Raw genomic sequence first — 25,497 nt, forward strand, 5'->3', positions numbered from 1 at the left:
GAGTCTGCTTCTCCCTCTGACCCTCCCCCCTCTCATGTACTCGCTTTCTCTCTCATTCTCTCTCTCTCAAATAAATAAATAAAATCTTTAAAAAAAAAAAAACTATGGATGCCATTTTTAAAAAGTGGCACAACATTTTTTAGGTGCTGAAAGAAAAGAACTGTCAAACTAGAACTTTATATCTGCAAAAATTTCCTTCAGGAAAGAAGAAGAAATCAAAACATTTTCAGATGAAGGAAAACTTAGAGAATTCATCACCAGTACAACTACCCTAAAAGAATGGCTAAAGAACTTTTTTACATGTAAATGAAATGATAAAAGAAGGAATCTTAGATTATCTGGAAGGAGGAAGGAACAATGGAAAGAACAAAAGTATGGGTGTATACAAGAAGCTTTACTGCTCCTTTTGAGTTTTCCAAATTTTTCTTGAATAACATTGTCTTATGTGGTTATCAAAATATGGAGAGAACAGGGGCGCCTGGGTGGCTCAGTCATGGTTAAGTGTCTGCCTTTGGCTCAGGTCATGATCCCAGGGTCCTGGGTTTGAGCCCCGCATCGGGCTCTCTGCTCTGCAGGAAGTCTGCTTCTTCCTCTCCCGCTCTGCCTGCTTGTGTTCCCTCTCTTGCTGTGTCTCTCTCTGTCAAATAAATAAAATATTTAAAAGAAAAAAAATATGGAGAGAACATATTTAAGACCCTTATATTATAAATGAGGGAATATAAAAGGACTTAAAACTAGGTGAGTTTTCTGTACTTCACTTGAACTGGTAAAATTTTAACACCGGTAAACTGTGGTATTTCTGTACGATATACATAGAATAAGGAACAAATAACCCTTAGGAAGGCAAAAGACAAAAGAAAATAAAGAAACTGGGGCCCTTGGGTGGCTCAGTTGGTTAAGTGTCTGCCTTCGGCTCAGGTCATGATCCCAGGGTCCTGGGATTGAGCCCCATGTTGGGCTCTCTGCTCAGTAGAGATCCTGCTTCTTCCTCTCCCTCTGCCCCTCCCCCCACTCATGCTCTCTCTCTCTCTCTCGCTCATTCTCGCTCTGTCTCGAATAAATAAATAAAATCTTAAAAAAACAAAACAAAACAAAAAAACTAAGTGGCGATTTAAGCCCTAACATATGGATAATTACATTAAATGTAAATGGTCCAAATACAGCAATTAAAAGATGAAGATTGGCAGCTTGGATTTTTTTAATGACCCAATTATATGCTGTCTACAAGAAATTCTCTTCAAATATAACAGTATAGGTAGGTTGAAAATAAAACGGTGGAAAAAGATATGCAAACCTTAACCAGAATAATCAGGGGTGGTTATATCAATATCAGATAAAAGTAGATCTCAGAGCAAGAAATTTATCTGGAACAGAGAATGACATTACATAATGTCAAAGAGTCAATTCACCAACAAGACATAGCAATTCCAAATTTGTATGAACCAATCAACAGAACTACAAGACATGTGAAGCAAAAACTAGTAGAACTGAAAGGAGAAATAGTTAAATTCACAAGTAACAGTTGATAAAACAACTGCCCATAAAGTCGGCAAGAATATAAAAGAACTCAACAACATCATCAAGCAACAGGTTCTAATGATCATTTATAGAACACTCCACCCAAATACAGCAGAATATACATTCTTTTCAAGCACCAACAAATCATTTACTGAGTTTGATCATGCTCTGAGGGTAACAAAACCTCAACAAATATAAAAGAATTGAAATCGTACAGATTATTTCTGACCAAAATGAACTCAAACTAGAAAACAATTACAGAAAGATAACAGTAAAGTCTCCAAACACTTGGAAACTAAATACAGTTATAAATAATCCATGGGTCAAAGAGCAAGTTTCAAGGAAGTTAAAAAATACATCAAACTGAACGAAAGTGAAATATTCTGGTAACACACTTTATAATTAGGTAATTAAAAGTGGTAGCTTTTATTAAAAGTTAAAAAAATTTAAAAAATCACAATTTATTTCTGAATTTGAATGTTTCTGTAAGAATATTTTGTTAATTCCAATTACTACTGCTGCTCTTTAATGGTTTCTTGGAGTGGTCAATCAGCAGAGGTTAGCAATTTTGTTGAAAGAAAGCAAGAAAAAAATTTTATGAAATAATTATAGAATTTGGGTGGCTCAGTTGGTTAAGCGACTGCCTTCGGCTCAGGTCATGATCCTGGAGTCCCGGGATCGAGTCCCGCATCGGAGTCCCGCATCGGGCTCCCTGCTCGGCAGGGAGTCTGCTTCTCCCTCTCCCACTCCCCGTTTGTGTTCCCTCTCTCGCTGTGTCTTTCTCTGTCAAATAAATAAAATCTTAAAAAAAAAAAAAAGAAATAATTATAGAATTTATAAATTATTTATCTCTATTGGATTCTTCTGTTCAAACACCACTAGCCTATCAAGAGGACAGTCAAACATAAACAAGAGTAGTAAGATTCCATCAGCTCTGATATTCTGCCAACTTTCAGCCGTATAAAAAACCGCTCTACACATACTTTTTATTTTAATTATAGACGTATATTTGTGAGAATAAGAGGCGAACATATTTAACAAATTGTAACTTGATTTGTAGCTTTTAAATATTTAGATACACGGTCTGTCTGTCCCCCCTTTCTTCTCTTACCCTGGGCCCAGCGGAGGTTAGGGGCGGGCCTGTCCTAACCTCCTTAACTCTCAGACCCGCAGCTCCTTTTCCGGAGAAGGAGGATAACACTTCTGAGCTCACGGAATTGGGATGAACGAGACAACTGAGAAAATGTGGCTAACACAAGTCCCCTCACTCTCCTGCGGAGGAATCCGTGTCCAAGGAATGTTTTGGAGTTTTGTTTTGTTTCATTCTTTTTTCTCTCATTAAGAATTTATTTTTTACTTTTATTTTGGGGGGGATGCAGGGGAGACGAACGTGTTTGAGGCTCGTGGTTAAGGAAGTGAAGACACCGAAGAGAGAAGTGTGATGGGGCGGCGTGGGATCGGCTCTGAGGAACTGGCTTTGGTGGCGGTAACGAAGAAGAGGAATCCCCATCCACCCCCGCAGGAAACGCTCCGGTGATTGGAGGTGTGTGTGGCTGCGTGTGTGCCTGTGTGTGAGGAGGGGGCTAGCTCCAACTCCCGCAGACATCACCACGCATGACGAAGCTACTTCCCCTCACGCGGTCTAAGGCGCACACGCGCGGTCCACAGCCACGCCCGCACACACTCGACACACACAGGGCGTCCGAGGGTCCAGTTGCCATGGCGAACAGGAGCGCGTGAGCCCAGCCGCCCCTCCCGCCCCCAGCCGAGCCCGGTCAGCTCCAGCTCTGATTGGTCGCTGCCTCCTCATTATGCAAATCATTTGCGTAGACTCGGCGGCCGGCTGCCTGACGTCACCAAGCACGGGGGCTGGGGCTCGGGGCTCGGCTCTGGGAGAGCTCGGGCGGGAGCACGGATAGCGCCGCGCGGGGACCTCAACCCAGACCCCAGCGTCCCGCCGCCTCGGCCCGGTCCTGCCCCGCCCCCGGCCCCGCCCCTTTCCAGCCCGCCCCACCCCCTCTACGCCCCTCCACCCGGACCCCGCCCCCTGTGCAGCCCCCCCGCCCCCGCAGCCCGGACCCCGCCCCCTCCCCCCTGGCCCTCGCCATCGGTCCAGGGAGGGGACGGCGGGACAGGCGGGACTGGTGGGACCGGCGGGAGGGCGGACCGGGCGGGGATATGGCCGCGGCGCCCGGAGGGTCTGCGCCGCCCGCCGGCCCCAGCCCGCGCCTGGGTTTCAGCACCGCGGACAGCGGCGTCGGCATGAGCGGGCTAAACCCCGGTCCTGCCGTGCCCATGAAGGACCACGACGCCATCAAGCTCTTCGTGGGGCAGATCCCGCGGGGCTTGGACGAGCAGGACCTCAAGCCGCTGTTCGAGGAATTCGGCCGCATCTACGAGCTGACGGTGCTGAAGGACCGGCTCACCGGCCTCCACAAAGGTGCGCGGGGTCAGCCCAGCCCAGCCCAGCCCAGCCCTGCCCCAATCCGATTAGAGTGGGCCCGGCCCAAACCCCAGCCTCAACCGCAGCCCCAACCTTAGCTTTGCCTAGAGTCAGTCCAACACCAGTCCAATACCAGTCCCACTTCAGCCCAGTCTCCTCCCCAGATCACAAAACCCCCAACCCAGAATTTTCTCTCTGACATCCTCCCACTGATCATCACTCTGATCCCCTGACATGTTCTCCACTCTAACCTCTAACTCCCTACCTTTCACCTCTCACATCCCAACAGTCCCGACCTTTCAGTTGGACCTCCCTCCATCGCTCTCAACAGACACCCTAAATCCTGGAATTAGGAAACTTATTTGACCTTTTGGTCTCTAATACCCTCAATCTCCCAAACCCTGGACCCAATCATTTCTGACCTCCCCCAATCTGGTGCCGCCCCCCACTCAGGCCTAACCACCCGCACACACATCTTGGACTTGTACCCCTCATTCTGGCCTCCAAGCTCAGTCAACCCCCACAGAGCCTTCTTTTGATGCAGCCTGCTAACCACCCCCTCCCCAACCCAAAGTCCTCCCTTCTTCAGAATCCAGGCCTGGCTAACTCACAAAATCCAATTCTCCTCGAGGAGGCTCTGGGCTCCAAATTCCACCCTTACGTTTGACAATAACCCAATCTCTCCAACCCCCTGACAGAATGCCAACACTCTGCCTCTTCTGACTTGAGTCCAGAACCCTGACCTCAGCTGGGAAAATCTGTCACCTTGTGCCCCCTCATTTCAGGTTTCCTGTCAGCTGAACCCACATTTCTTTTATCCTTTAATCTCCCCACTCTGGTGCCTCATCTTTACCCCTCCCCAATCCTCTTTATGGCCTCCTGCTTTCCCTCCTTCACAGGCTGGTCCCGGAGCAGAGCCTGTGAACCAGAGCCTCAGGGTGGGTCAGGTTGAAGAGGCAGAAGAGATTTTCTCCCTGCCCTTGCTAGAGAGACAGGCACCACAATCCTGTCCAGCCACACCCCTTTCTTCCTGTAGAGAGAGGGAGGAGGCTTGTTTACATGCAGAAAAGTCTGTCCAGGCTGGGCTAGAGTAAGAAAGCCAGAGTCACATGTCATACATGGGCTGGGGAAGGAAAGTATTTGAGGAGAGACACCTCTACCTCTCCCACCCTCACCATGCTTCAGTTTCAGGATTTGAGGGGGAAGGGTCACCAACTATTCTCCATGATTTTCCTAGGAGAAAAGTGGTGGGCCCTGGGTAATAGCTAAAGGTACTTTCCTAAGGGCTGAGAGTTGGAATCAGGCTACCACCTCTTTTCAACTGGGAGGCCTTGGAAAGTTCCTAGGCACACTTACACAGGGGTTTCACAAAAATGCCCACAGAAGATCTGGGACCAGCGAGGTAGCAATGTGTCTTTGATACTTTGGGGTAGGGTTACTTTAAAAGGGGCATGAAAGAATAAGACTATACCATCCAGATTCCTTCTAATGCAGTCCAACTGCCTGGCTGTCCATCCATGCATAGCAACTCACTTTCTTATTTTCTAGACATTTATTTCAGTATGTAAGCACAAGATAATCTTTCTGGGCCATCTGTACAATAAGAGAAGTGTATAAGATACCTTTAATTCTCACTCTTCTCATTCAAATACCACCAGAGTCTCTGAATTGTTCCCTCATCCTTTTTCTCCCTCTCCATTTAGCTCTAATTCTTCCTGTTTTTTATTTTCATGTGTCTCTCCCTCAAGCCATGCTTCTCTGTCTTTCCATCCCTCCTTCTTCCACCACCTACCCCAGGTAGTCCACATGGGGCTCCTTTGGGCAGCAGTTGGGCCCCTGAACCTTTCAGACAGGGCCCTGGCCCTGCCCAGTTCTGACGTCAGCTGATATGGCTGAGTGGCAGAAGATGGAGCAGAGATATAAGCAAAATCAGGTGTTTGGTGATTTATCCCCAAACCAAACTGAAGTTCTCCAAGGCAGTGTTGCCTTGCAAGATAATTGGGGAGGGTCTCCACGTCAACATCTTCCCCACTTTCTCCGCAGCAACAGCGATATCCAAAAGCCAGAGTGACTCATTTTCCTTTTGATGACTGGGAACTGAGGGAGGCAGCCACGGTGCTTTGAAAACAACGTCAGCCTAGGAGTTAGGAGATTCCAAACCCTACTCTGCCACTGACACACTCTCTGGGTTCAGTTTCCCTATTGATACAATAGGAGTTTGTCTCAGGTGTTCTCTAAGGTCCCTTTAATTTAATGAATAACAGATAGCCACCCACCCTAAGGGGGCAGCCACATAGAAGACGTCAGAAAAAATGTTCCATTTGCCTTCCTAGTCTGCTGAGGTCTAAGTAGAAAACTTCATGAAGCTCCTAATGGCTTCTCACATCCACTTTCTCTTCTTTCAGTCTTTCTCCTTCCTACACTCAGAAGGCTCTTTTTGAAAACATAGATCTTATCATGTCAGATCCCAGCTTAAAATCCTTTAGTGGCTCTTCATTGCTCTTAGGTAAAAGTTCAAAATCCAGACTGAGGCATACAAGGTTATAGATGACCTGATCCCTGCACACCTCACCGTCCACTCTGCCTCCTTTCACCAATCTCCAATCATACTAGTTTTCCATCCATTTCCCCAAGACATCAAATTCTTGCCTCAGTCTTCATATGTGCTATTCCCTCAGCCTGAAATAATCACCACTCTTCTTGTCACCTGGTTAAGCCCTATTTGCTATCGAGGATTCATTGTGTTCTTTGAAGCATTCCTCAACCTTTGGACTCAAATTACATTCCCCTCATGATTCTTTACATAAGCCCCATGGGGGTAGGGGACGTGTCTGTCTTGTTACCACTTCATCCCCAAGCCAGTTATAATGCCCCACTGTAATAAGTAAGTATTCAACAAATATTTTCTGAATGAGTGAGTGCTCAATGACTGTTGGAGAAGAGGAGAACCCTGCCTCAGTGCGTCCTAGCAGGCTACAGTTTCTGAGGCTGAACCTAAAGAAGAGTAGGACTGATCCTTTGGCTCAACCTAGTCTCCTTCTCTGTCCCATAACTACTGGCTCTTTTAGAGAAGTAAGATTTTGGGCACAATAACCCTTTAACAGGCCCTATCTTGAAGTACTGGGAGGGCTGACAGATCAAGCTCCTTGGATAGGATTGGAGGTCCCTGAAAGCTCCTCTCTACAGAAAGTCCTTAAATCAGCCCCATCTTGCAAGCCTCAAATTAACCCATTCCTCAGCTTCAAACTTGGAGGAGGGAGGCATTAAGAAGAAGTTGTGGGGTCCTGGGTTTGGCTCCCAACCCTCTTCCTCTTTTTTGCCTCCTCCCATCTGAAACTGAGTTGGGAAGGAATTGAGGTTGATTCTGGGAGACTCTGTGAGTATGAATCCAAAAAGGAAGGGAGAGGCTGGGGTTAAAGCTGAAGGCAAAGCTGCTTAGGGAGGTTTAACCCCAACCGGACTTACGGCTGGAGTGGGGAGGGAAGATGTGGGATTGTATGAGCATGTGGCTGGATGTGGGTACACATGTTCCCTAGGCAAGAAGCCAGGAGCAAATGAGAGGGAGCCAGAGTCTGGGACTCAAACAGATGAAGCCCCTCCCTTCAGAGAAGGTGGGAGGCAGAGAAGGCTTCTCAGAGCAGTGCCCTTGTTAAAGGAGAGTGGCCTTGAGTTTGTCACTTAATGGGGTCTTTCCAGGAAGAGTATTTGGGGGTTTCAGGAAACCCCCTGAGCCAGCCTCTTCCTCCCCAGGCTGTGCCTTCCTCACCTACTGCGCCCGGGACTCTGCTCTCAAGGCCCAGAGTGCACTGCACGAGCAGAAGACCCTGCCAGGGGTAAGTCCACCAGGGTTGGGGGGTGGGGATCACCTCAGGCTGGGGACATGCCCTATGTGCATGCCAAAGTAGCATGTAGGGGCTGGGTTGGGACCAGGAACTAGAAGCAGAGTCACCTTTCTAAGAGTTGGCTTACCTGTGCCCTGAACAGCTATAGGTTCTTTGTTATATTTAGTCTTCTGGCTCAAAGAAATGGGCTTAACACTTGGGCCAAATGTTCCACCGTATCTTTTCAGAGAGGCGTCAGTGTTGTGGGCTATGCTAGAATTTGTCAGCCTTGGCTAAAATCATGGCTTAATGTATCATTTGTCCCTGGTGTGAGAATATATGCAGATACATGGGGTAGAGACTCTGCTGGGCTGGTATCCTATTTTTTCCAGTTCTAGGGTCCTTTATAGCACTTCTCTCTGTCCTCTTCCTGTAATTTCTTTCTTTCTTTCTTTCTTTCTTTCTTTCTTTCTTTCTTTCTTTCTTTCTTTCTTTCTTTCTTTCTCTCTTTCTTTCTTTCTTTTTTTTTTTGGTGCCTGGACTCACCAAGATTGCTTTCCCCCAAACACTTGGTTAAAGCTAAGAGGACCTGATTATATGTGTGCAGTTAGGCCATTATATATCAGTGGCACCTGGTATGGCCTTAGCTAATGGCTAATCACTGGACAAAAAGCAAAGTGGGACCTATGGACCATGTGAGAGGAAGAGAATGGTGACTGTTAGGAACTAGTGTGGGTTCACCAAGAGCAAATCGTACAACAGAGCCTCATTTTCTCTTGTCAAAGGAGTGATGTGTCTACAACAAAAGCACTATTCAAATGCCCTGAGCAGGCCAAGCCTGGGACTATATCCAGTTTTAAGCTTCAGACTTAAGAGGATCATTAGCCTATCAGAAAGTGACCAGGATGGGATGGGGACATAAAATATGTCATGGATGATGGTTTGAAGAAATTGGAGATATTTGGCTGGAGAAGATAGGGTTTAATGGGAGCTTTAATAGGGAGGCATCACAATGTGATGATTAAAAATACTACTTTTTGATTCTCACAAATCTAGATTTGAATCCCAGTTTTGTCATTTAAGTTTTGTGTCTCCAGATACATTACTTAGACTCTTGAGCTTCAATTTCCTCATCTATAAGGAGTGGGTTATACTAAGAGCTCACTGGGCTATCATGAGGATTAACTGAGGCTTAGCAAGTACCTGGCACAGAGTAAGATCTCAATAAATATTACTGTTGGGGTGGGGGCAACCACCTTCAGATTCTGAAGAGGGATTTAGTTTTCCATGGGTGGCTCTTGCCGAAGCGTTGGTGGTATAGTGGTTAGCATAGCTGCCTTCCATGGGTGGCTCTAGAGGGCAGGATCAGAAAAGATCAGTGGGTATAAAGAACAGACACTCTAATTTCAGCTCAGTATAAAGACACCACTTTTCTGAATTGAAGCTGTCCAGCAATGGCACAAGCTTTGCCTAGAGCTGATCAAGCTGTTAGTAGACCATCAGCTCGTAGGACCAGTCCCAGTAATTGAAGCATCTTGAGCCTCACGCTTGAAGACTCAGCGTCAAGTAACACCAATGTATTACCCTCACCAAGTCTCTGTGTATAGGCTCTGGAGTCAGACAGACCTGGGTGTGGATCCAGGCCCTACCACTCACTAACTCTGTGTATGGCCTATGGCAAGTCTTTACTTCTAAGCCTAAGCATCCTCCTATGTAAAACCGAATTCATAGAATTGTTAGAATAATTAAATGAACTCACTCACATAAAGTACTTGGCACAGTTCTTGGTAGAAAACAAGCACTCAATATGGGTTAGCTTGTGGTGGTAGTAGTAGTAATAGTAACAGCAGCATTCGTAGGGGTAGAAGTAGAAGTTATTACTCATCCAGCCATGGGAGTAAATGACTTCCGCTGCTAAAACTGAAAGGCACTGAGACAAACTGTAACATTCCATGTGGGAAACAGCATGGTAAAGGTGCAGAGACAGAAGGAACAAGATGGGTGTGAAATGGGGTTGGGAGTGTGGAGGAGGGCCCGTGTGAGCATGGGCCAGGCCAGAGAGAAGATCCACCAGAGGGCAGTGGTGGAAGAGGAAACTTTGGATGCCAGGCTGTGGGATTTGGACTTCATCCTGAAAGCAAATGGAAGCCCTGAAAAAATTAAAATGAACTTTCGAATTAAAAAAAAGGGGGGGGGGGGCGCCTGGGTGGCTCAGTCGGTTGAGTGGCTGCCTTCCGCTCAGGTCATGATCCCAGGGTCCTGGGATCGAGCCCCGCGTCGGGCTCCCTGCTCGATGGCGAGTCTGCTTCTCCCTCTCCCTCTGCCTGCCTCTCTGCCTACTTGTGCTATCTCTCTGTCAAATAAATAAATAAAATCTTTAAAAAAAAAAAAAAAAGCAAAACCCTCTTCATCCAGCCACAGGGCTCCACAAAGGGAGGACTGTATGAGGCTGAGGGCACCTGAGATAAGAGTTGTGAAGCTCTAGACTAGTGGAATAATTTCTGAAGGAGAAAAGAGAATAATAACTAGCATTTGTTGATTCCAGACAGTGTTCCTAGTATTTTGCATGTTCAAAGTCATTTATTCCTCTATGAAGAAGGTGTTATTGGCCTTCCCATTTTACAGATGAGGAAATTCAGTCAAAGGAAACAAGTGACTTGCCCAAGGTTATGTAGCTACTAGTAGGAAGATCTGGGAAGATCCAGGTAGTCTGGCTCCAGAACTCATTCACTTAACCACTACACTATTACCTGTGCCAAGCTGGTGGCAGACAGGGGTCTAAGGTTCTGGAGGGGATCATGACTGGGTACATCTGCCCTCTCCCACCCTTTCATCCGCAGGCTTCCACCATGGCCTGGCTTTGTACTGCCAGGATGGCTTTATTCACCCTTTCCAGCTTAACAAAGTGAAAATTAATATTTAATTATTCTCCTAAATGAAAATCAATGGCTCTGTTGGCCAGCCAAGCAATGTCCGTGCCATCAGTCTTTCCTCTGGGCCTGCCAGGGGCAGCAGCAGCTTTAGTCACCTGGCCTCAGGCCCACCAGCATGAAGGGAGGAGGGTGTCCAGCTCCCTGTAGGCACTGGGTCCTGGGCACAGCTGCCATCTGCTGGGGAAGCAGGGAAAGACTTGAACCTGGGCTCCTACTAGAGACAGGCCAGGACTGTCACTCTGAGAGCAGGAAAGGTTGAGTCTCCCCCAAGAGAAAGCCTGAACCCCCTAGGCACAATTTCATAGTATCTACTGGGCCGGGACCTCCCTTTGACTTCCCTCCACAAGTACCTGCTCATTTCTGTTACCTATCAAAACTTGGCTCCCTACTCAGGACTTCCTTAAACCTCAATGGTCTGTCCCATCTTCTGTAGCTTCTTCTCCATAAAGCTGAAGCTACTTCATGCAGCCTCATTTTAGGCTCCAGAACCTACCTAAAGAAGGTGGGCCCAACCTTAGCCCAGAGAGTGCCCCCCTACTTGTCTCCCTCCCTGCTCATGACCTCCTTTCCCTTGGGCATTCATCCCTTCAAACACTGTGAAGGAGACAGATGATTGAGTGCATTTGCTTTTGCAGGTTGTGCCCTGCACAAAACAGCTGTGTGGAAAGGGCAAGTGGGAGCTAAAATTCAGCCATGCTCTATTGGCCAAGCCATGAACATTATCACAGGGCTGTGTCAGCCCAAAGGAAGAGGCACATTTTTTTCCAATTCATCCACAGAGTTGGGGGAGTGCCTTTTTGTAACTCACGCAAAGGCACTGCATGTGCCAGCAGCTGCCTAGTGAGTAAAGCAGAACCTTTGCCCTCAAGGAGCTTTTCCAGGCCAAAAATAACTCATTGCATCTCAGTGCAGTTTACACCTGGGCACATAAAAGCAGCCTCAAGAGGAGAGAGAGAGAGGAGATGCTTTGCAGAGGAAATGCCACCTGAGCCCCATTATGACTGTATTTCATCACATTTGAGGGTCTAGAAAGCTAAAAGACAAGGCAGTTTCTGGAATTCTGGGTACAGTGTGGGAACTGGCAGGAAAGGTGTCCAATGAAGACAGCCAGGGTTCCATGTGAATGGAGAGTATTATGTATTGGGGGCAGCAAGAGAGGCAGGACTCACACGTTTGGACTGCCAGTCTTAGGATCTTGGGCTTTATTGGGAGTCTTGCAATGGGGAACCATAGTGGATTTTAATCAGGGAAGAGTGAGGGACTGGTTTTAAAAGTTCATTCCAGCTATAGTATGATGGTTGGGTGAGAGAGAAAGGGACACTGGAGGCAGATGATCCTTTAGGACACTGTTGCTTGAGTGCAGCTGAATGATGATGCTGGCCTAGAGCTGGGGATAGGGCAGGAATGGGGAGGAGAGGATAGACTTAAGAGCTATTTAGGATATCCATATACATGCTAGAACTAGTGGGACTTGGCAGTGGATTGGATTAGAAGAGAGGGTGAGGTAGAACAGAGAGCTGAAAATTGTGAAGTTTGCTTTTTCTCTGCCTCTCTCTTCCCTGCATCCATGACACCTCTCTTAGACCCACCAGTAATCCTGATAAGTATTCTTTCCATAAGGGGGGTAAGAGGTTGAGGGCACAAGTGCTAAGTGTAAGGAATAGTTGACATCAAGTCAGAATTGTCTGAAGAGGGCAAGGCTGAGCCCAAAGCAGGAATTTCAGGCAAGTCGAGCAGGGAAAAGGGGTAGGGCCTTGCCTTCCCTTCTGCTCACGGGAGCCAAAGTACCAGGGCCTCATATATGTCCGTGCTGCCTCCAAACTTCCCCACTCCACTGCCTGGAGTAGGTTCTCTCCTCTTCCTGACATTCTCTCCCTTGATTTGCCTGGCAGGTTTGGGCCCTGAAGCAGATGTGGGCCTGGACTCTACCTGGGAAACTCTCAAGGGAATAGGTACTCAGCCAAGGGCAGGAGCTCACCTGAGGGCCCATGACAAATTCTTGGCCAAGGATGCAATGCCCTCTTTTCCTCAAGGCGGAACTGTGATTACCTCACCCTACTTCCACATCCTTCCCCTGGCTGTGGCAAGAATGAGGCAGGGTCGTGTTGCTTAGGCAATTCATGCAGCCAGCTCTCTTTCTCCTCCAGTCACACCGAGTATACCTAAATCCCAGGTGTCCTCCCTAACCACTTCCCAGTGGGGACCAAAGAAGAACCACTCTCCCCAACTCTGTCCTCATCCTCTTGGGCTCCTCCCCTGGGACTTTCCCTGCATCTCCAAACTCCCAAACTGCCAACTTCCTCAACACCTAAGCCATAAACCTAAAAGTCAGCCAATATTTCCTTCTCTCCCTCAGTTCCCACATCCAATAGAACTTTAGTCCAGTTAATTCATCCTAAACATCTCTTGAATCTGTCCGTTTCCTTCTGCCCTGGTCCAGGTCACCCTCACCACTTACCTGTATCATTGATCTTCCCACCTCTAACCTTTCCCTTTCCAATCTTTTTTTCTGCATAGTGACAGCTCATGGGATCTTTCCCCACTTAATATCCTTCCCTGGATCCCTATTGCCTTTGAAATATAACAAAGCCAAAATTTCTTGTTGTGGTTTTCACAATCTGCCCCAATCTGGTCATTGGCTACCTTTTAGTTTTACACCCTTCCATTAAAAAGAAACAAACAAACAAACACAACACTGCAGGTTGGATCATGATTCCCTCTTTTACTAATGTGGATACTGAGGCCCAAAGACCTTAGAAAAGTTGCCAGTGATGGAGCCACAATTTAAATCCACATCTATATGACTCAGAAGCAATTTGCTCTACCCTGGCTACCTCCGTGCCAGGTACTTACCAGAATCCTTGCTCCTGCAGACTTGCAGCTCCCTTTCCACCCCCCAGCCATCTGGAGTGCTCAGCCTCTAGCTCTATCACTCCCATTATCTCCACATGGCCCAATGACCCCAGTCCTGCAAGGCCCAGGTCAAACTTTGCCTCCTCTGTGAAGCTTTCCCTGTGTCAACCTCTCCAGTGGAGTCAGCCTCTCCTACAGCACTCTACTTTGCACTCCTCCTAAGGCCCTGGTCATGCTATGCCTCATTGCTTGTGTTCATGTCTTAAGAATGGAGTTGAGCAGCGCAATGCAAAAACATGGTCTTCAGCATCAGACAGACCTGGGGACAAATCCCAGCTCAACCACTTACCTATCCTGTGATCTCAGACAAGTGATTTAACCTCCCTCAGCCTCAGCTTTCCCATCTATACTACGGGGACAATGGTATTACCTTGCAGAGCAGTTGGAAGGAATTTAGAGACAATGTATGTAAAGTGTCCCAGAAAGGGCCTGGTGCATAATGGCTCTTAGGAAATGGTGGCATTATCTTCCACTCTATAAGTCATCGAGGACAGGATCTCAAGGGTCATTGCTGTCTCCAATGAAGGGCCCAGCCTGGGGCTCTTCACAGAGTTCAGGAAATGCAGGCAGCATGTCCGAGTGGTGGAAAGCTTAAGTGCCCAGACTCTGAGGCTTGGACTCTGCCAGGTCTATGGAACATGTATATACCACCCAATACCCACTCTCCATGCAAGAGTGAGAGAGCGGGGGAGGGGGAAAGGGGCGTCCCCCAGAGCACTGATGAGCTCCATCTCTCCAGAAACCCAGCCGGGGAGGCAGCTGCCATGGAAACCACTGCTGTCACATGTGCTTGTCACTCTAGGTTCTAGGGAGAAATTCTCAGGATCTATTTAAGAACTAATAAAATAATGATGGTCTTGCTCACTCTCACTGCACCCCACCCCAGGCTTCTACCCCTCTCTCCTTCTCCCCTGTCATACTCCTCCCTGTCTTTCCTGTGTTCCCTTCCTGACCCCTTATTCCTTCGTTTCCTTCCCATATCCACCAGTATTTCTCTCTTTTCTTGCCCCTTTCTGGGTCTGTCTCTTTCTCTCATCATTTCTGTCTTCTTGTGTCTTTTCATCTCTACTTGTTTCTCTTCTCTCCATGGCTCTGTCTCTTGGTCTCTCCTCCACAATCACAGGTGGCCATGCCCAGGGACGGTTCCCGTTCCTCCTGGTCCCTGGTCCCCGCCAATCCAGACCCGTCCAGCTCGCCCTGATCTGCTTGGATTGATCTGTCATCCCCTCTAGACTGCAGCCTGAGTCCTGTCGGTGTCTCGGCCCCCACCCACAACCTGGTACACGGCAGGGGCTCCACCACCAGCGGGTGGGTGTGTCAGAGCGTATAAGATCCTGAGCCCTGGGTGGGAGGGGGATTGTGCTGGTTCAGGCTTGGCCTGTTTTCCTTTCCTTTCCTTTCCTTTCCTTTCCTTTCCTTTCCTTTCCTTTCCTTCTTTTCCTTTCCTTTTTTTTTTTTTAATAAGCCCTCCCCACTCCTCCACCCCCAAATTTGATCCAAAGGAAATTGCTCAACTGTGACTGCCAGGGCGTTACCATGGTTACTGGGTAGCACTTGTGGCTATGGTAACAGGAAGCTGCCTGTTGTCTCGGCAACGAGCACATTGGTAGAGGATGGAGTGGCCCTGATTGGTGCAGAAACAGTGCATTTCCTGAAGGGAGGGGGTCAGATCATCACCTTCTCAGGCCAGATGGGCATCAGTACCCCTTCCTCCATGAACGGGAAGGCTGCTGTTCTTTCCTCCCGGCACTCAGCTGTCTGCCCCCAACAATAATTCCTCACATCCTACGCACCCAGCTCTTGGCAGTTTACAAAGATCTTTTGCATCCCCAATATCTCATGTGATCCCCACAACACCCATGAGAGGAAGGTGAGATGGGGATTCAATCATGAATTCTCTCAGGGTGGTTGGGGGATGGGAATGTGTGGGGGTGTATGTTGAAATCACCTAGGAGCTTTTGCAAATTATACAATCCCCCAACTTGAGAGTCTGGTGTGGTTCCCAGGTGATTCTTATCCACCCCTGATCAGGGAACCCATGAATTAGAAGGTGAAATCGGTTGGTGGGGGAGGGGATAAAGGGAAGAGTCAAGCTGTTTTCCAGGTTTCTAGCTTGGATGACTGGAAGGATCAGGTCCGGGCAAAAAGATAAGCTCTGGTATGGGTGTGTTGAGTGGAAGATGCCAGTGGGACTTTCTAGTCACGATGTCCAGCAAGTAGCTGGGTACATGGGTCTGAAGCTCAAGAGGGAGGTGTGGGCTGGGGATGCAGAGCTCTGAGTCAGCCCTGTGGGAATGGTAGCTGAGGCTGTGGGTGTGGGCAAGACTATCCAGGAAGAATGGGAACAGCGGGATGAGCAGGGCCGAGGTTAGTGCGCTGGAGAATGCCAGCATCCTCAAGGGAAGAGGGGCTCAGGGAGGGAACTGAGGGGCTGAGTGTAGAAACTGTGGCGACACAGAAGCTGGGGAAGGTTTTCCCCCATTTAACAAGCTGACTCTGAGAGAGGGTGGCTTACTTGAAGTCATACAACCATGAAAAGGCAGAGTTGGGCTAGATAGCACTAAGTCTGATGCCCAGATTGTTTAATCTAAATGACATATAGAATTATATTCTCAGTTTTAGAACAAAACACAAATCTCCAGTATCCATTCTACCCTCCCACCCAACTCCTTACCCAAAGCCTTTAAGGAGGTCCAGGAGCCAGAGGGACAGGCCTCACGTAGTCCCAGGCCAGGGCCCAAAGCAGAATCTCTTTAGCCATCACGGTCCATCCTGGCTTGCCACCAAGCTTCCTATCACCCCACCCTTCGGGTTTCAGCACCTTCTGAATTCCCTAGTTTAAGGAAGAATCTTGGAGAAAATCTATAGTCCATCATGAGAGAGGTGGAGTACAGAGTTCGAAGGGGCCAGGGCTTAGATCCTGATGCATCCAGGGGAAGAGAAGCAGGGTGCCAGGACCAGGCAGTCATGCTGACTGGGTGTGTTGGTCCAATGTCTTTCAGATGAATCGTCCGATCCAAGTGAAGCCGGCTGCCAGTGAGGGCCGAGGAGGTAACTTCCCTATGTGACAAACCTCAGGGTATCACCCATGTAGGGGATGGTGGGCCTACTCCTTGAGTCAGTCGTACCCATGGTTTATTAGTAGAGCTTCCTTGGGTTGGGGGAAAGTGGGTCCCAGAGTTGCTCAGCACCAGAAACAGCTCAGTCTTCCCAGCTCAGACTGAGGAGGGATGGGGTCCCAAGGTCCCTAGACTCAAAAGAAGCAGGAACAGCCTAAGAAGATGCTGGAGATAAAGAAGGGGGCTCTTGTCACCTTGCCCTGGAGAGAGTTCATTCCTGTTTTTTCAGGTGGAACTTCCAGATTTGTTTGAAAAACCAGGCTGGAATTATTCTCTTTTTTCATATTCTTCTGATCAGAGGGGACCCAGTCCACTCTGCACTGGGGCCACTCATTTCTTCACTGCAATTGCCTGTTTACTTGTGGTAAAAGATGAGTCTGGTAAGACAGAATTTGCAGGCCATGTGAAGGAATTTGACTCTATACTGAGGACCATGGCAAGTCTTTGAAGGTTTTTTTTTTTTTTTTTTAGCAGCACTCTTTCCTGGTGCAGAAAGACCAATGCTTCTTAACAACAGGAGGGGTAGAAAGCCTGTGCTTTCTGACAACCAGCTACATTCCAGCCAGCTTCCATACTGGAAAAGTGATGCTAGCTTCTGGTGTCAGTTCTTTGGTGTCTTTCTCACCCTTGGGTCTTATATCATATAAGCAGGATATCTGCTTATAGCCCTGATGTCTGCTGACTCTCTGCCTTGGATAAGATTCTCTCCCTGCCTTACCCAAGATCAGTCATGGTGTTGTTAGGTGGAAGAAGCTGCCCACGGATCAGGGAGAGAATGGAACCCTGTTGACAGGCCTTTATTAACTCCTACTAATTCTGCACATCCTCTCAGACTTCATGCTCCCTGTCTGCACTTACAAGGGGCTCTGGTAGCTTCATGGGTCCATTGTGGAGTTCTTCCCTCCATGAAATCCTTCCTTTATCCTTTTAGATTATCTGACCTCTGGTCTCTGATTCTCAATTTGAGGTCAAGATATTATCAGTTCTACTTTGCCTTGAAGAGATATTTCCAAGGAGGTATCTCCTTCCCTTCAGACATGTATCCTCCTTTCCCACTTCATTCTTTCCAGACAGGTTTTTTTTTTTTTTTTAAGATTTTATTTATTTATTTGAGAGAGAGAGAGAGAGAGCGAGAGAGGGAACACAAACAAGGGGAGTGTGAGAGGGAGAAGCAGGCTTCCCATGGTGCAGGGAGCCCAATGCGGGGCTCAATCCCAGGACCCTGGGATCATGACCTGAGCCGAAGGCAGACGCTTAATGACTGAGCCACCTAGGCGCCCCTCCAGGCAGGTTTTTGAGAAGTTCCAGCCTCCATATGGAACCTCTGGTTCACTCGTCCCAAGAATTTCTGCCTTTTGGGAAGCTCTGTTAGGCATCAAGGCCATTGTTGGCCATTGTTGGTCATCTTCTAAGCCTTGTCCACAAACATTAACTACTCCCACAGCTCAGAGGCCAGTTTAGAGTATGTGAGTGAGCCAAGAAACAGACAGGTTGAGCTGTAGTTTATTCAACCATCCAACCAGCATCTTCTGAGTAAATTATTCCACATTAGGAATAGAGATGTGAGCAAGGCAGGCCTGGCATCTGGCCTCATTGAGCTCTGGAGCTATGAGGGGATAGTAAACAAGGGGTTACTATTCAGTGTGATCAGTGCTTTTCAAGTCCTGGAGGGATTGTGGGCACAATAACAAGGGGGCATCTATCTTAGTCGGGGAGGTCAAGGTGGATTCCCAGAGGTAGTAATATTCAAGCTGAGATCTCAAGGATGAACAAGAAGTAGTCAAATAGAGAAAGTAGGGGAGAGGGAGCAAGTTCTTAGGCACAGGGAATAGCATGCACAGAGTTCAGAACATGATGCAACTCGGATCTGGTTCAGGAACTAAGTCCACAGTGCTGGGGGCACTCTTACCGTTTGGAGTCCAATACATCTTGTTGGGGTGAGGGCAGCTCTCCAAAGGATGCTTCTGATGATGCTTCTGCTTGGTCTGGTCCATATGTCCTCATCATCCGCCCCACGCAGTGGCATCAGCCTAAGTTTTATCATTTTCCTCCCCTTTTTGCAGAGTTTTCAGTTGTCACGTCACTGACAAATTCTGTACCTGTGGCAGCCCACCTATACACACCTGTTCAGATTCAGAGCAGCTCAAGAGAGCAGGAAAAGCAAATCTGGTTGAAAAGAGGTCTGCCTGGCAGTACGATTCATAATTCTAGTAGTTATGTGGTGCACAGGTATTTCTTGACAAGTGATGGCTCTTAATGAGTATATACTCCAAAGGCATCCATAAATAATCCTTCTTGCGGATTTAGATGACCAGATCTCTCAATTCTTCCCTGCTCCCACTCAGAGTCACCAAATGTTCCCTGCTACATTTCAGGAGAGAGGAGGCATATGTAATAAGTCTTGCAAAAACAGTTGGGACTTTACAATTTATAAGTATTTAAGTACCAACTGATCTGTGTTAGATAATCTTGTTACTAATCAAAATGTGTTCCTTTTCTTCAATGTTTCTTCTAAAGTGAGTTCAGCTTTCTGCTGAATTTTAACACAAACTAATGCTTTAGAAACTCAGCTTTTAAAATGGTATTGAATTTTGTTTTTGAAATGTAACATTTAACACCAGTGTAGGACAGCTTGCCCTATTCAAGTCTTATCTCTGTGATCCCAAACATTCAATAAACCTTCAGAGTTAATGGTCACACCTGTCCTAATATATTTAAGCCTATATGCTTGCATATGTTTTTATTATTCCTGAAATTAAATCCCTTAGTTTACAGTTGATTAATAATGATTTCTGTATCTTTTAAGAATACTGGTATCAATACAGACATAATCCAAACAGTGTCAAGGCAAACAGTATAATCTTCCAAGATTCCACCATTTTCTTCTGGAAGGGATTATTAGACTCCCACCCCACCGCCCCACCCCCCGCCCCATAAAACAGGGATCTCCAACTCAAATGCTACAGGAGCCAGGTAGGTAAATTTAAATGGATGAGACTGTCATGATTTAATTACAATTTACATTTTAATTATATTAAATGTTGGCAACTGATTCCACTTTTAAAAGTTCACCAGCACCGCGAGAACTTAACCTAACTTACCAGTTTTGCTTCTTTGGCCCAAAGACTTCCATTTCTTCCCATCTGCATATAGGAAGAATCTATTGTGCACACATGAGCTTTTTAACGAAAATAGTTACTTTACATTCTCTCCCTTGAATTTTGATGCCAATGCAACAGAGTAGTATTTCTCTTACCTTTAATCAATAGACATGAGGTTTATGGTTGAAATAGCCTATGTTTTAAACACACTGTATGTTGTATTACTTTTAGAAATTATTGGTGACACTTGTACATTCAATGCTTACAATGTAATAATAGTAGCAACACAACAGGATCCGCCTGATAGAAGGTTCTGGGGTCCTCTTCTTCCATGACCATCCTCTGTAATCTTGATGATACTCAGAGTGTTAGTTGTGCGTCCACGTCTTCATGGACTATGTTCTAGTAGCCTTTTCATGATCTCAGCCTGTTCCCATAAGTTCTCCATGCTGTTCCTGTACTTTGTGCTCTGTGCCTTTATTTTACATCCTGTGGCATTGAGCGGTATTCTTAAAGGAAAATGCACCCTAATTTTCCAAAACAAAATGATATCATAATTATAGTAAAGGCACATAGTGCCAGAAACTTTTCTCCTCAGCATTTGAGTTTATTTGAATGTAAACATTAAAATGTCTGCCTTGGATAAAAATTCAAGGGTCGTGTATTTCAAAATGTTAACATCAAATTGTATGAGATCAGAGCTAGGGATCTCTAAATCCTTCAGACAGTGGTCACTAAATAAGTCTATTTTACTTGCTGTTCAGCATGGAGGCTGTGGTTGGTTTTCCCTAACTTACATGATCTCTACTATGGAAGCACAAAAAATAAGTTTATTTGTGGGTACCAATCTTATAGGAAAAGTATTTTTTAGTCCTAAGGCAAAATCTTCAAAATCATTGAAACTCCTGTATATTTTTTCCTCTCTTTCAAATTTCATAACATAAAATCAATAAATTCATAAATCATAATAGTGATTGCTCCACTTGTTCTATTCTCCAACTTTGGCGGTATTTTTTTACCAAGCACATATTTATGTTTCCAGGATGCCTGAGGTACAGATATAGGTTAAGTAATCAACCTATGCACTCTTTCCACATTAGTTTTTTTAAACTTTAAAAATATTCTCTGAAGTGAGGCATCTCTTTTTTAATCTTGAAGTTTGGCTTAACTGAAGAGACCAATTATCTGTTATCACATCAACCCTCCTATCACCGTCCTTTAATTAATTGTTTAGGTAATTTCTAACTGAATTTACATGGTTTTGTTTAAATATCAGCTTGGATTTTGAATAATAATAAATATATATAATTATCGAACTAGGTGAGCCATGGTTTCCAATTTTTTAAATATTTTATTTATTTATTTATTTATTTATTTATTTATTTATTTATTTATTTATTTATTTATTTTAAAGATTTTATTTATTTATTTGCCAGAGAGAGACACAGTGAGAGAGGGAACACAAGCGGAGGGAAGTGGGAGAGGGAGAAGCAGGCTTCCCGCGGAGCAGGGAGCCCGATGCGGGGCTCAATCCCAGGACCCAGGGATCATGACCTGAGCTGAAGGCAGACACTTAACGACTGAGCCACCCAGGTGCCCCTAAGATTTTATTTATTTATTTGACAGAGAGAGACACAGCAAGAGAAGGAACACAAGCAGGGGGAGTGAGAGACGTAGAAGCAGGCTTCCCACAGAGCAGGGAGCCCGATGCGGGGCTCGATCCCAGGACCCTGGGACCCCAGACGCTTAATGACTGAGCCACCCAGGCGCCCTGGTTTCCAAATTTTATCCAGGATTCTACTTCATTCAGTGTTTAACAACTAAACTTTGAGTTAAAGTTAAATTATGAGCTAGAATTTTCAGAATTTCATAATCCTGGGGCATATTCTCTGACCTAAATCAGATATGGATCTTAGCTACAACTGTTCTGCTGGTGCGTCAACACTCATTTCTGTCTTTGATTCTTATACTTACTTAATTCTAAAAAGTATTCTTCCAGTGAAGACCTGACTGGATAAGTTTCACAGTACTGCTTAAAGACTACTCAAGTTAAGGTTTCACTTCCTGAAATTAATTCTGCCTCCGAAGGTAAAGGGAGGTGCTTTCCTTCAGCCTGACTCAGAGCAGATCACCCAAAGCTGATTGTTAACACTTTTAGGTGACAGCATCGGCTAATCCTCTGACAAGCCCTTCCGGTACAGGTATGCAGCCTGCAAAGGGAAAATGAAATCTGGAGGCTGAGATTCTTTTCTCTCGGGGGGACATGGAATCTCAGGTGTGGTCTACCATTCTTCCTTACTTCCTGGTTCTCCTGGATCAGGATGAAGGGAAAAGAAAGCCTCTGTTCTTCCTTGGTCTATGTACCTATTTTTCAGCCCTCCTTAAAGTCATTCTTCATTTTTAAAAATTATGTAAGATAGGAATAACATAAATTTTATCACCTTTACCATTTTTAAGTGTACAGTTCAGTAGCATTAAGTATATTTACATTGTTGAGCAACCTATCTCCAGAATTTCTTCCTCTTACAAAACTCAAAATCTGTACCCATTAAATAATTCCCTTCCCCCCCGCCCCCAGCCCCAGTAACCATCATTCTGCTCTGTTTTTATGAATTTGACTTCGCTAAATACCTCATATAAGTGAAATCATACAGTATTTGTCTCTGTCACTGGCTGATTTCACCTAGCATGATATCCTCAAGGTTCACCCATGTTGTAGCTTGTGTCAGATTTTCCTGCTTTTTAAAGGCTGAATAATATCCCATTGTATGTATGTACCACATTTTGTTTATCCATTCACTGGTTGAAAGACATTTGGGTTGCACCCACCTTTTAACTGTTGTGGATAATGCTACTGTGAACATGAGTGTACAAATACCTCTTTGAGACTCTGCTTTCAATTCTTTTGGTTATAATACCCAGAACTGGTATTGCTGGATCATATGATAATCCTATTTTTAATTTTGGAGGGAATTGCCATCCTGTTTTCCATAGTGGCTATACATTCCCACCAGCAGTGCACAAAGGTTTCAGTTTCTCCATATTCTTTCCAACACTTGCTTTTTCTTCTCCTCCTTCAACTTCTCCTCCTCCTCCTTCTACTTCTTCTTCTCCTTCTTTTTCTTCCCCTCCTCTTCCATTTTCTCCTTCTCCTCCTCCTTCTTTTCCTCCTCCTTCTACTTTTTTTCTCCTTCTTCTTCTTCCCCTCCTGCTGCATCTCCTTTTCTCCATATTCTCCTCTTCTTCCTCCTTTTCCTTCCTCTCCTTCTCTTCCTTCTTTTTCTCCTTCTTCAACAGTCATCCTAATAGGTGTAAGGTGATATTACATTGTGGTTTTAATTTGTACTTCCTTAATGAATAGTAATGTTGAGCATCTTCGCATATGCTTACTGGCCATTTGTATATCTTCTTTGGATAAATGCTTATTTAAGCCCCTTGCTCACTTTTTAATAGGATTATTTGTGGGGGGGGTTTTGTTTGTTTGTTTGTTTGAGTCATAGGAGCTCTTTATTCTGGATATTACCCCCTTATCAGATATATGATTTGCAAATATTTTCTCCCATTCTGTAGGTTGTCTTTTCACTCTGTGTCCTTTGATGCACAGAAGTTTTAAATTTTTATGTAGTTCAGTTTATCTATTTTTACACAACCGATTTTGTTTGTTGATTTTGTATTCTGCAACTTTGCTGGATTTGTTTATTAGTTCTCACAAGGTTGTTTTTGTTTGTTTGTTTGGTTGGTTGGTTGGTTGGTTGGGAGGTTTTTTGGAATTTAAGCTCTTCTTGATGCTTATCAGATCAGGCCAGAAGACTCTGTTTGCCCTCACTGAATGTCCCAGGCTTTCTTGGCTCCTTATGCTGGAGTCATTACTAAGAATATCAGGGGATCTCCTGGGTTGGTATTTGGACTGAAAGGTAGACGAGTATTTTTAGGATGTATTTGGTGGTAGGTACCCCAATGCTGAAACCTTGTTCCTACACAGTCCCTACAATAATGACATCCCACCTACAGGAAGGTGAATGAGTATGAGAGGCCTAGAAGCTAGAAACTTGGGGTCCTTAGGAATTCCTCTGAGCCAACTTGAGGCAGAGCCTCCTTTCTTGAACAGCATCTTGGTGCCTTTCCTGAGGAAGAGGGAATGGACTAACTCTGACTCCGGGCTCTCAATCCCATCATTTGCTGCATTAGAATCCCTGACCTATATGACCAGTTGCACAAGGCAGCTTTATGGAGCTGGGCCTCTGGGGCTCAAACAACTTGGTTTGGGTTCAAAAAAGCATTTGATAAAAGAGCAAGGAGTACACATTAGTTGACAACAGGAGAATGCAGTTATACCATTCAACTGTGTTTCTATCCAACTATGTCTCAACTCCATACTAATGCTATCTTCCAATTCCTTCCACTCCAGGAAGACTGAGCCTCCTTATTTGATATTTCCATCTTTCTGGGGACCCACCCACCACCCAGGGGATGATTTTATTCAGAAATTTCTGACCCACCTCTTACAGAATCCTCTCTTTACCAAACTGGTAGAGTTTGAACTAGAGGAAATTGAATTACCTAGGTTAAATCCCATCATCCTCTCTCTCTGGGGGCACTGATCAGCCCTCAGAACCTTCAGGGCTGTATATTTGGGAGCTACTCTTTGGAGGTCTAGTCTGTACTTCTCTTAGACATATCTCCTGAGAAACTTATCCCACCATTTCGGGATCATCTGAAACTCATGGTCATTGTGACCTTGATCATCCTGTTGTCAAACATCATCAAGCTCCCTTTAAAGTGGCAAAGAGAATACCAGCATTCAAAGTGATACCTGTGAAACAGGCAGTATAGAGCCCAGCCTCTAACCTAGCCTCATTTCAGTTTCAAATTCTGTATAGGCCAGTAGTCCAGGACCACAGGGTCAGTGACTTCTCATGGAGATTAAAATTCTTGACTTGGCACTGGAAAAAAAGGATCAGAGAATTTCATGGTCTGTGGCATGAGCTTGAACTAACGACCATCAACAGGAAAGACCAACAAGAGGAAGGGCAGATAAAGGATCAGACCACTGTCCACACAATCCTATTTCCTGTCTTGGGGTCTCCATCTCAGTCTTGATATTTCTCTTCCTACCTAGGGCTACCTGGATGCTGGTCCCTGTGGCATGGATATCTTACCTAGGTGCCATCACCATCTTGCAGACCCTATCCAATGACACAGCTGCACTATAAATTAGGGTATTATGAAACCCTCTTTAAGCCTTGGGACTCTGGAGGCCACAGGATCTTCTCTAGCCCCTCCTGGGCCTCTGACAGACACATGGGCATGCTTTAGTGTCATAGCTCAGAACAATGACACAGTCTTCTGACGTTTGATTCCTTGACCAAATGGGGCCTGTCTTCCAATGTCAAGGCAAAGCCACTAGCAGACTGATCAAGCAATTTTTTCTTTATCTTCTTGGTTTCCTGAAGAGGGTGATCTAAGATCCCTCTTCCTATACCATGTGGAACTCTATTCACTATCTTTTAGGTCAGTGGTTTTTAAAGGACTTTCCTTGCAACCCCCTTTAGGGGGTACTAGGAGAAGATGGAGCAAAAGGAACTTCAGCCCCACCCCCACTCCCCACCTTCTGGTTTCAGTCAGAGCAGTTCTACTCATCTCTCATTT

At 45.7% G+C, this 25,497-nt stretch overlaps 1 protein-coding gene across 1 annotated transcript in view; it reads left to right on the plus strand.

The window, feature by feature from the left end:
• Positions 1-2,901: 2,901 nt before the first annotated feature.
• CELF6 (CUGBP Elav-like family member 6) overlaps positions 2,902-25,497 on the plus strand; it is a 40,615-nt gene continuing 18,019 nt past the window's right edge. Inside the window, exons 1-3 of the mRNA XM_045899747.3 lie at positions 2,902-3,958; positions 7,712-7,794; positions 16,631-16,679. Coding sequence (XP_045755703.1) covers positions 3,697-3,958; positions 7,712-7,794; positions 16,631-16,679 — 394 coding nt within the window. The 5' untranslated portion in view covers positions 2,902-3,696. The remainder of the gene's footprint in view (positions 3,959-7,711; positions 7,795-16,630; positions 16,680-25,497) is intronic.

This window comes from Mirounga angustirostris, unplaced genomic scaffold (assembly GCF_029215605.1).
Source record: "Mirounga angustirostris isolate CCGP_5_RB_7025 unplaced genomic scaffold, mMirAng1.0.hap1 SCAF_9, whole genome shotgun sequence".
NCBI classification, from domain to species: Eukaryota; Metazoa; Chordata; class Mammalia; order Carnivora; family Phocidae; genus Mirounga; species Mirounga angustirostris.